This window comes from Protopterus annectens, chromosome 4.part0 (genome assembly GCF_019279795.1).
Source record: "Protopterus annectens isolate FY-2018-M chromosome 4.part0, PAN1.0, whole genome shotgun sequence".
Classification (NCBI taxonomy): domain Eukaryota; kingdom Metazoa; phylum Chordata; order Ceratodontiformes; family Protopteridae; genus Protopterus; species Protopterus annectens.
Genome location: NC_056733.1, coordinates 1987756242 through 1987768303, shown reverse-complemented (window position 1 = coordinate 1987768303; position 12062 = coordinate 1987756242). Strand labels below are relative to the sequence as shown.

The 12062-nt window shown below is 46.5% G+C and overlaps 1 protein-coding gene across 2 annotated transcripts in view; it reads right to left on the bottom strand.

Annotated features, from left to right (window-relative positions):
* HMGXB3 (HMG-box containing 3) overlaps positions 1 to 12062 on the bottom strand; it is a 1387103-nt gene that overhangs the window by 727930 nt on the left and 647111 nt on the right. For both annotated transcript variants that reach the window (XM_044069603.1, XM_044069602.1), the window contains exon 7: positions 5458 to 5876. In XM_044069603.1, the coding sequence (XP_043925538.1) occupies positions 5458 to 5876 (419 nt within the window). The remainder of the gene's footprint in view (positions 1 to 5457; positions 5877 to 12062) is intronic.

Below are 12062 nucleotides of genomic sequence, written 5' to 3'. Positions count from 1 at the left end.
TAGAAATTGCTTTTCCTTGTACAGCAGGGACGTAAGCTACAAAAAGCTGGTCAGACTTCCTACTGGTTTTGGTTCTGTCTAGGTAGTAACGAAGCTGTCTGTGTATGTCCAAGGTATGCAACAGTCTTTCCCCTTTGTTCTCAGGATTAGGAAAGAAAGTAGGCAGGTGAATTGCTTGATTTAAGGCAACCCTAGATACCACTTTTGGCAGAAAGGTAGGGTTGGTTCGTAAGGAGACCCTGTCTCTGTGAAAGGTTATGAACGGTGGTATTGCCATTAAGGCCTGTAATTCCAAAACCCTTCTTGCTGAGGTAATGGCCAACAGGAAAGCTGTCTTCCAGGAAAGAAACTGTAAATCCACAGAAGCTGCTGGCCCGAAGGGAGGTAAAGTCAATTTTTCTAGAACAAAATTGAGGTCCCAAGCTGGTACTGGTGCCTTTCTTGGGGGCTTTATATTCAGGATTCCTCTAAGAAATTGCCTTAACAAAGGATGTGAAAACACAGGTGGGTCAGTGTTGTATCTAGCTGATATAGCTGTAGCATGAATTTTTATGGAAGAGAATGAAAGTCCTTTATGCAGCATATCTGCCAAGTATTCCAGGATGAGAGGAATGCTCAAAAATGAGGCATCATGACCCTTGCTGGTATTCCAAATGCTGAATCTCTTCCATTTGGCTGAGTAAACTTTTCTGGTGGATGGTCTGCGGGCTTCTGTTAATATCCGCTGAACTTCCTTGGAGAGAGGTAAATCAAGGTTATTTATGGGATTTCCCAAGCTGTCAGCTGTAGCGTCTGGATGTTGGGATGAACTGTCCTGAAGTTGTGTTGAGTCAGAAGTTGGGGCCATTGTGGAAGGGCCCAAGTTTTGTTGTGACATATGCTCCGTAGTAGTGGGTACCAGTGTTGTCTTGGCCAGTCTGGAGCTATTAGGATCCCCTTCGGCTTGTCTGCTTTGATCTTCAATAACACTGTGGTCATCAGTGGCAGAGGTGGAAATGCATAAATTATCAGGGTGCTCCAGTTGAATGAGAGGGCATCTGTTTTCCATGCTTGTGGATGATATTTCCTTCAGCAGAACTTTTGTAAGTGATGATTGAGGTGGGAGGCAAATAGGTCTACGTCCGGCCTGCCCCATGTCGAGGTGAGTCGTAGGAAGATGTCTGGATGTAGCCTCCATTCGTGGGGGTCTAGGAAATTCCTGCTTAGACTGTCCGCCAGAACATTGTATTTGCCTGGAACAAACTGGGATTGTAGTTGTATGTTTAGGCCCAGTGATTTTTCCCAAAGATTCATTGTCAGTCTGCAAAGGGGGTAAGAATGAGTGCCCCCCTGCTTGTTTATGTACCACATCACTGTGGTGTTGTCTGTCCGTATTAATAGGCAGCCTTGTTGAAGTTGTTGCCCAAAGGCCTCGATGGCATGCATTACTGCTAACATTTCTTTTTGATTGATATGCAGATGTGTTTCCTTTGGAGACCATTGTCCTTGAATACATCTGCCTTCCATGTGCGCCCCCCATCCGAGGTCTGAGGCGTCTGTGGTCATGGTCTGTGTTATCTGAGGCTTTTTGAATGACATACCTATGTTTGACTGGCTTGCTGAGGCCCACCATAGAAATTCCTTTTGAAGACATGGAATGAGTGGGATATTTGCTTCTAGGTTGTTGCTGTGTTGAGACCATAAGCTTTTTAAGTACCATTGAAGCTTTCTCATGTGTAGTCTTGCTAGTGGAACCAGGAGGATGCAGGATGCCATGTAACCCAGGGCCTGTAGGAAACTCCTTGCAGTCATTTGTGTGAGCTTTGCTAAACTTTTGAAGTAATGGGTTAACTTCTTTTGCTTGTCTTCGGTCAGGTAAGCCATTTGAGAGGCTGTGTCTAGTTTGGCTCCTAAGAAGGTTATTTGCTGGGATGGCTGAAGTCTTGACTTTTGAAAGTTGACTGTGTATCCCAGAGCCTGTAGCAAGTGTATGACATAATTCAAGTTTTTTGTCAAAGTTAGTTTGTTGTCCGCTTGTATGAGGCAATCGTCCAGGTACGGGTAGATTTGAATCCCCTGGAGCCTGCAATGAGCAATTACTGATGCCAGGTATCTCGTGAATACTCTGGGCGCAGTAGATAAGCCAAATGGCAATGCTGAGAATTGATAATGCTCTGGCCCTGCAAGAAATCTGAGGTATCTTCTGCAGCTGTGTCTGATAGGGACATGCAGGTATGCCTCCTTGAGGTTCAGAGTAATCAGCCAAGACCCCTTGCCCAGCATGGGAAGGAGTTGCTGTAGAGTCAGCATTTTGAACTTTGGTACTATGAGGAAAGTGTTTAAAGTGGACAAGTCCAGTATTGGTCTCCATTGACTTTCTTTTCTTGGAACAAGGAACAGTCTTGAATAAAACCCCTGGCCTTGTTCTTGTTGTGGAACTTTTTCTATTGCTTTGATCTGTGCAAGCAGAGAAATTTGCTTTATAGCCTCTGCCCTCTAATTTTGTGGAAGGTTTGGCATGCCTTGTTTTCTTGGCAAAGTGTGGAAGTGGAACCTGTAACCGTGGTCTATAATGTCCAAAATCCATTTGTCTGTTGTTAGTTTGTGCCAGTTTTTTGAAAACAGAGATAACTTTCCACCCAAAGGAGCCTCTGTTTGCTCCTTGGTTAGCGGAACTAGAGGAAAGTCATTGAGATTGTCCCTGCGGGGCAGGAGAAAGTCCTGTGTCACTTCTTTGGTTTGTTGGTTGCCATTGTCGTCCCCTGTAGGATCCTCTGTATTGGCCTCTTCCTTGGCCATACCTGTTTTTGCCCCTTTGTGATCTTTCAGGATTAGGAAAGGACCAGTTTTTAGAAGGCCAGTTCCTGCTGAATCTGGGTGGCTGAACCTGAAGGAAATCTTTTACTGTCTGAACTGACTTGGCTTTTTCCTCAATGGACTTTAACACATCTTTAGCATTAGCACCAAAAAGCTTGTTCTTTTCCAAGGGTGCGTCAAGAAGTTTTGCCTTAACATGATCTGGTAAGGGTTGTTCTTTCAACCATGCATGTCTGCGAATGACCGTCCCTGTCATAGCTGCCCTACATGAAGCCTCCAATGCATCATATCCACACTGTAGAAAGTGATTGCTAACCTGTTGAGCATTATGCACAGTCTCCTGCAAAGACTTCCTATCTAAGGGTTCAGGGGAGGCCAATGTTTTTTGTAAGTCATCTAACAGGAAATCCTGATATTGAAACATGTGAAAGAGACAATTGAGAGCTCTCATAGATAAAGTAGTGGAAGTGTAAACCTTCTTCCCCCATCTCTCTAAGGACCTTGCTTCCCTGTTAGAAGGCAAAGGGTTTTTGGAGGTGGTAGCTGAAACCCCTTTAGGCCCCTGGGAAATTGTTTCTAAATCAACAGCATGGGCCTTAAAGAAATGAGAATGGGTTTCTGGAACCCTATAGTATCTGTCAGGCTTGGCAGGGGCAGGAGGAAGAGCATCAGGGGTGACACTGGAGTCAGAATACAAATCATCCAAAACATCAAGCACAGGAGGTATAGCTAAGGGTCTGTGCTGGGGCTTTTTAAGGAAGGTTCGAAGGCGCTTTCTGGAATCAGAATATTCCTGGCCTTGCCACTTGAAATGCTCCCTCATGGAATGCAGAACTTCCCTAAAAGAAATATCCTCAGGAGGGGAGGCTGAGGGAATGGAGTCCTCTGCATCTGAATCCTCATAGGTCTGGAAGGGCTCTTCCTGGCTTTCGGAGCGAACAGAGTCCTCAGAATCTTCATCTGAAGGAAGAGGGTCAGAGGGTTCAACCCTGGGCCTTTTGTCAGGAGGAGGCTGGGATCCTCTCTCAGGATGGGTCTGGGAACCTCTGATCAGGGAAATTAAATCTGCTGCCATAGACATGATTTGTGTTTCAGGAGTAGGCTGAGGTAAGGCTTTAGCAGTAAGATGCTTGGACTTGCTGGCTGCCTTAGCACGTGTGTAGGCCTTGATAGACATGGACATAGGAGGCCTAGCTGCTCCACGTGCAGGAGTGACCTTATCAACAGCAATGGTCTCGGGCATTTCCTCGGTTTCGGTATCCGGAGGAAAATCAATAACTGGCGTCAGAGTGGTCTCCGGTATCGGAGGTAACGGTAAAGCGGTGTCTTCGGTTCGGAGCGGTGGAATAACCGACTCAGAGGGAACCGGGGCACTCGCGGTTAGTTTAGTCGTGGTGTCGGTGGAAGACACGGGCCGAGGATGTCGGTCCCGGTCTTTTCGTTTCTAGGAGTCTGTGTTGTCGGTAGTTCCGACAGCATTGTATAATGAAATCTGTTGCCGAAGAAGTCTTCTGCTAACTCCGCCCGGCGCCTGAGAGTGCGCTTATTGAAGCGAGCACAGGCGACACAGGCCGAGACTTCGTGGTCTGGGCCAAGGCAAGGGAGGCAGTAAGAGTGGAAATCCTTATGAGGTATTTGTTTACCACAAGACAAACAATTATTCACTTTTTCAGTAATTTCTGACATCGGCTGAGGCAAGAAAAGGTCCCCAACGGGGTACTTAGCTTTTTTGATGACTTCGGTTTCAAAGAATACAGGAGCTGACCGACCGGCACTTGCGAACTGCTTCTGCTTCGGGCACCGCGCGGCAAGAAAGACTGAAGAAGATGGCGTCGGCTGATGCTTATGTACTCCAGCCGCTCTGACGTCGGAGAGAAATGCGACATCAGCCGACGTCGGACCCAGACTTTGGAATCCGGCCGACCGAGGGCTGCCTGAGGCAGGACAACCCATATGTTATGACTGCAGTTGCATTCTTGAAGGACATCATATTAAAGCACATGCGTCCAAAAGGTGGGACTCACGGATAGAGTTTACAACTACTCTCCTGCCCCCAACACCACAATAACCAAACATCTTAAAAAAAAAAAAAAAAAAAAAAGAAGAAAAAGTTTCAGAACATTTTAATTTATTTGGCGTGCACTATTTACTATTTTGATTATAGTTAACCAAGACTTGGGTTAATGTAGTTGAGAAGGCTTCACAGATCCTATTATTTTCCTGTCGGGTAGGGTGAAGTTGAGAGATAGAGATGATCACATGCCATTTAACCACTCTCCCTCCCTTCTCCTCTAGGATCCAAGCAAACTAACTAAAACTACAACATTACTGCAAGCAGCTACCTTGCCCTAGCAAGTCAGAACAGTACTGTGCAACACTGTCGAGACTTTTTCATAAAGCTTAAATATGCTTTCAATTAATTGGGAGCCACATTGTGGCTTCTGTGTTTTGAAGCTCACTCTGACAACTTGAATGTTGAACTCCTAATCTCTAAACCAAAATGATTACAGACAAATAAGGCACCCATCGACAAGATTAATCAAAAAGTGCTGAAATAAAATGAAACTTGCTGGAAAAATATGCTAACATTTAGCCACTACACAAAGCAAGGTATGCATGTTATCAATGGTTGTGTTAAAAAAAATATTGTACAACACTTGCTTTTCAGCCGTGGTAAATGGAGTCTGAGACACAGTCTTGGCATATAGGCCATTTGGCAGTACTTGTTTAACAGACAAACTTTTGCTCTCATGCTCGCCAGCTGACACAGTTTCATTCTGCCTTCCTCCATCCTGTTTTTCACTGTCAGGACCGCCTCCTTCCAGTTTCTGTAGTGTATAAAGACTATGTGTATCTGAGATAACTACTTCTTCCCATTCTGTTTTAAGGTCATCGTGATCATCATCTGAAGTGACATTAAGGAGCTGAGTGACAGCTTCAGAGTTCTCAGTGGTGTACTTGACATTCTCTGTCCTGACAGTCTGTGAGTCAGAGGCTACAGGAGAGCCCTCTTCAGGAGCTACTTTTTGTGGCACTGTGCTCACTTCTGCAGCAACCCGCACTGATTGACTTTCTTTGACCTGTAGATAGAACAACAAGGTTTAATGTGTAGAATTCATTTATTACCAAGTGAACAAAGAATTAAGTTCTGCTATAGCATTCAGCAGTATTTTGAGAATAATGAAAACAGTGTTTATTATTCAATGAACAGTCAGTTTTTGAAGATGTTTATAAAAATTTACTTTAACAGCATATGGTTTTCTTCTGAACATTTTAATTGTTCAAGCAGGAACTTCTTTAAAAGGAAAAGTAAAATGCATCAAATATAGGACTACTGCATTTAAAGCTATTAAACTGCGGTGGTGGTGCTGCGGTAGCGTTGTCGCCTCACAGTTAGACGTTGCCCGTTCGATTCTCAGTTAGAGCGTCTTCTGTGTGGTGACATGCGTGAATGGGCGTTCCTTCACTGAAGGTTGTGCGTTAGGCCCGGCAAGCCAGCATGTAAAAATCTACTGCCAATCATTAGCGGACCGGAGTTCTGCTGTGGCGACCCCTAACCGGGAACAGCCGAAATACACAACAACAACATCAGCAGATACACACACGCGCGCCCAGAGTAGAAAAGGGTGGTATAATGTTCCGGTCAACAGTTTTTAATTATGCCCATTCCACAAATTTTAATTATCCACAAGCTTCCTTCAAGCACACTACTGGGCAGAATATCGAATACACTCACCCGCCAACCCAACTCAGACAGAAAGAAGAAAGAAAAACTGCAGACCAAGACTAAGAAAGAATAAGCCCGTGCAGAATGCCTAAGTACTCCTAGCTTTGCAAGATATGATCTCCATGGAAGACTAATCGAGAATACAGATAACTAATCCCAACCAAGGGGCACATGACCACTCCTTCTGACTCAAAGTAAAGTCTCTCAAAGGCAATAAAAAAAAAGGCGGAGTGAAAAGAAGTCATACAGTAGACGAGTGGGAACAAAATACGCTAATCAGTGAAGCTGTACATTTAAAATCTAAGCAATCAGGATTTAACACAATGCAATCATATCCAAAACTACAACTCTTCTTTGCTACAACATGAATTTTTACACACAAACCATATCCCTGCAACTCCCCATATACAAATAATTTTTTAACAAAGTAGTGGCTTTTTTTAAGAGAGAGAAAAGTCAAAATGTAAACTGACTGCAACAATGAACAGTAAGGCAAACATCTACTCTAACATTTAAAGAACATAAGCACAAATGAGTGTGGATATCAATAGGAAAGAGCAAGTCAAACAGTACAGTGATGTTCTTTGCTAACTACAGTTTGCATATGCTCTGAAATTAGTTTAATTGTGCAGATTTAAAAAAACAGAAAGGAAAAGAGGTGAGTGGTTGGGGGAAGTCATTGAAAACAGGATGAACCACAATAAGGGAAGAAAAAAAACATGCAGCTCCAAGTTCGTGGCAAATTTACACAGTTATTTGTACTACATTTCCCCTCAAAAGATAAGAGGAAAACTTACTACATTTAGGAATGTACATTTAGGTTAACTAGGAAAAAGCAGAAATGCGAGTGGGGGAATACACATGCTTTTCCTAATCTTTATAAAAGTCATTCACTCCAATGAGACATAGCTGGCTCATCTGGTGCCCACTGCCACTCCCCAACCTGGCTCACTCAACTTCTAAATTGAGGAGAAAAAAATCCTGTTCCATCTGGAGCTCCACACCTACGGAACAAGCCAAGTGAGTGTCCAATCCTCAAAATGCGAAGACAAAAGTGGATCAAAAGGAATGCAGGCAGAATGGCAAATTGATGTGCTCTTTAGAATATGCCAACCCCGAATTGCGCAGTTCACACAAGTAATACAGAATGAGAGGAATTCTCATTTGTTCCCATGTCACAAAGTAGAACATTTCTTCCACTGAGGAACATAAGATTTTCTTGTTGCATGTTTCCAACCCTCCTGTAATACCCGTAGCACATCCTCTGAAAATTGGTGCCTAAAAGGTATTGGAATCCAATCATCCAAACAGATTCAGTCTGGAGATTCTGAAGAATTAAGAGGCACTTTTGCTGTGTAAGCTGTGAGATAATAAGAAGTTATGTACTCACCATAACGTTCCATCTGAGTAGGTATCTTCATTTGTCTGCAACCTTTGGGTATCGGATCCGATCTCAGATCCGAGCCGGCAACTTATTTCTCAGCTAATAGATCCGAGCTCCTAGCTCCTCCCCTTAACCATAACCCCCTGCTAACCCTGACTGACCTCAGATCAAGTTTGCCCTTATATAAGCAGCTAACGGGCTTGATACGTCCCGAAGGAACTAAGGAAGGGACATCCAGAACTAAAATTCGAAGGTCAGTGGGGAAGGAGGGGGGGATGGTTGCAAACAAATGAAGATACATACTCAGATGGAACGTTATGGTGAGTACATAACTTCTTAATCTGAAGTAGGAACTTCATTTGTCAGCAACCTTTGGGACAGAGTCCTCAGCTACCTAGATCTTCGGCGGCCTTCATGGAAGGATGTTCCGGAGCACTGCGGAGCCAAAGGATGCTCTCCCTCTGGAGATAACATCCAGCTTATAATGGTTGATAAAAGTATGGGATGAGGACCAAGTGGCTGCAGAGCAAATATCATCCAACGATACTCTAGACCTAAAGGCACCAGAGGTAGATATAGAACGAGTAGAATGCGCACGTACTGCCTGAGGTGCGGGCCTTCCAGAACTTTCGTAGGCCAAGAGAATGCACTGTAATATCCATCGTGACAGAGTGACTTTAGAAACAGATTTGCCTAAGTTAAATTTGGCAAAGGAGATGAACTGGTCAAATTGTCTATGACCAGCCGTCCTATGAATGTAGAAGTGCAGTTGTCTGTGCACATCTAACGAATGCAATTTCTATTCTCCTTTGTTTTGATACTTAGGAAAGAAGACAGGCAGGTTAATAGATTGATTGATATTAGCCTCTGAGGCCACCTTAGGAAGAAATGAGGGATTGGTCCTGAGATATACTCTATCCTGTGGAAGGCCAAGTACGGGGGTTTTACACAAAGGGCCTGAAGCTCGGAAACTCTTTTCGCTGAAGTAATAGCAATCAGGAACGCCGTTTTCCAGGATAAGTACTTAAGATCAACCGAAGCGGCAGGTTCAAAAGGGGGAGCTGTCAAGGCCTGTAAGACTAGTGATAAATCTCAAGGGGGTACAATGTCTTTGATAGGGGGTCTGAGCAAGAAGGTACCCTTGAGAAAGGTTTTGCACGGTTTTGCACAATTTTGCCGTGATCAAAGGCCCTGATTCATGTCCCACATGATAATGAGAAATAGCTGCTAGTTGAACCTTGACCGTTGAGCAGCTAGCCCCCTGATGAAAAAGACCTGTAAGGAACTCCAACACAGTCGGCAACGGTGCTGTGAAAGGATCTAAATTATGATGCTCCGCCCCAGATGGAGAAACGCTTCCACTTAATGCGATAGACCCTTCTAGTAGAAGGTTTGTGTGCCGCTACTAGTATGGCTTTAACTGGGGAAGAGATACCAGGAGTCCTGACTAGGAATGGAACTGGAGCAGCCAAGCTGTCAGCTTTAGGCTGTCCAGATTCGGGGTCGGAAGACCTAGTGGGAGAGATATTAGATCCGGTAGGGGATCCAGAATCCAAGGAGGATTCACTAGGTGAGACCACAAGTAAGGGAACCACGTTTGACAAGGCCAGAATGGGGCAAGTGAGGATCATTCTGCTCCCCAACCAACTGGCTTTCTGTATGAGTTTCAGCATCAGGGGCAGAGGAGGATACGCATAAAGCAGACCGGGAGGCCAAGCATGCACCAGAGCGTCTCTCGGGGAATCCCCGAAGGGGGGAATTAGAGCGAAGTAGCTGCTGCATTTTGTATTTGAGGGAGAGGCGAAGAGATCGCAACAGGGTTGCCCCCACACGGCAAAAATCCGCTTCGCTACCTGGGGATTGAGAGACAACTTGTAAGGTGAAAGGATGGTGCGGCTGAGTCTGTCCGCTAGTATGTTGGACCGTCCCGGAATGTGCGTTGCAATAAGAAAGCGGTTGGTGGAGATCGCCCATTCCCACACTCTTATGGCCTCTCGACAGAGAGGATAGGACCTGGTTCCCCCCTGTTTGTTGATGTACCAGACAAGTGACATGTTGTCCATCTGTATCGCAATAGTTCCTACAGGAAGAAGGTTGTGAAGTGCCTGCAACGCCAAGAGCACCGCCCTCATCTCCAGAACATTGATATGCAAAGAGGTCTCTGTGTCGTTCCACGTACCTTGGACCGTCCTGCCTGAGCAATGCCCCCCCCCCACTCGAGGCGAGAGGCGTCCGTGGTCACCGTGGTGAGGGGGAGAGGCGTGGAGTAGGGACGTCCCGTATGGAGGTCCGGGGAGTGGAGCCACCACAAGAGAGCCCTCCTGCAAGCCCTGTTGAGGGGAATAGGATGGCTTAGGGGTTAGTGTAGAAAGGAGCACTGGACTTGAAGGGTCCACTGCAAGACCCTCATGTTGAGACGAGCCAACGGCAGAAGAGTGATTGCCGCTGCCATGGAGCCTAGAGCCCTCAGGACCAACTCCGCCGGTGGAGCTTCTAATTGGAGGATGGCCTGCACAAGCCTCAGGCTTTGCAGTCGTTCCGCAGTCAAGAATGCTAGAAGGTACCTTGTGTCTACTTTGGCCCCTATGAACTCTATCACCTGGGTTGGCGCAAGAGAGGACTTGTCCATGTTGATAGTGATGCCCAGCCGGGGGGCAAGTCAAAGGAAGTAGTCCCTGGCTGAGCAGTGTAGATGCCTTGTTGGGATAGTCAGGAGCCAGTCGTCCAGGTATGGAAAAACCTGTATTCCCTGGAGTCTCAGGTGGGCCGCTATCACTGCTAATACTTTGGTAAACACCCTGGGGGCTGTGGTGAGACCAAAGGTAAGGTCTCTGAACTGGTAGTGACAGTCTCCCAGCTGGAAGCGGAGAAACCTCCTGGATCGTCTGTCCATCCGAATGTGGTAGTACGCATCCTTGAGGTCTACTGAGCACATCCAGTCGTTCTCTCGCAGGGATGGATTGAAGGGTGACCATCCGGAATTTTTGTTTAGTTACTAACAGGTTCAAAGAAGAAAGGTTGAGAATTGGCCTTAAGTCCCCCTTCTTTTTTGGCACTAAAAAGAACCTGGAGTAAAACCCTAATCCGAACTGGCCTGGGGGGACGGGTTGGATGGCTCTTTTTTCTAGGAGCTGCTGAATCTCTGCAGCTGCTACCTCCCTCTGATCGGGTGGTAGATTGGGGAGGTTTCTGACTTTGGGGACGTGATACACGGGAATGTGGTAGCCGCTGGATACGATACGAAGCACCCAGCGATCCGTTGTGATGGACTCCCAATCTGCCAGGTGCCTCGAGAAATGTCCCCCGACTGCATCCACAGTGGAGGAGTTGGGCCACCCCTCAGGTTTGCTGCGTGGGCCGGTCAGAGAAGGATTCTCTGGACCCAAAATTTTTCGGGCCCCCTGTGCCTCTAGGGTGGTGTCCTCCCTGTCCTCCTCTGCCACGGAAGGACTGGTTGTCCGGAGCAGGTTGGGAATGTTGCGATTTCCGGAACCACATCTTCTTCCATTCCTTTTGGTTCTTGGAGAAGGACCTCTGGGGAGCAGAGAAGCGGACTCCGACGGCAGACAACGTCTTCCCGTCCTTTTTGCTCTGGACTAAAGTCTCGCGAACGGTCTTGCCAAATAAGGCAGAACCATCAAAAGGGGCATTCGCAAATGACGCCTTGAAGGGTTCCGCGAAGTCACAGTGTCGGAGCCAGGCCTGACGTCTCATGACTAGGCCTGCTCTGTTGGCTCTAGCGGCTCCCTCTGTGGCATGGGATAAAAGCCGCATAGAGGTATTCGATACTGATCTTAGAGTGGCCATGCGAGTGGAATACAACTGCTTGTCTTCCGCCAACATGGACTCCGGGGGGGGGGGGGGAGCAGCGTACTCTTTGATAAGGTCTCGCTGCATCCTAATGACGTTTGCCATGTAGGTTCAGGGACCTTACTGAGAAGGTCGCTGAACTAAAGACCCGCTTCCCTAGGCGATCCATCGAGTGGGACTCTTTACTTGGTGGATGCACAGAGGGGCTCTCCTGAGCTAATTCCCTCTTGGTGGCTGCCACCACCAACATGGCATCTACAGGGGGACCCTTGCTCCAGTGGGACCTCTCCGAAGGGGGGCTCAGAATCTTATCGGGGTGCTTGGGAACTGGCTCCACAGTGTCCG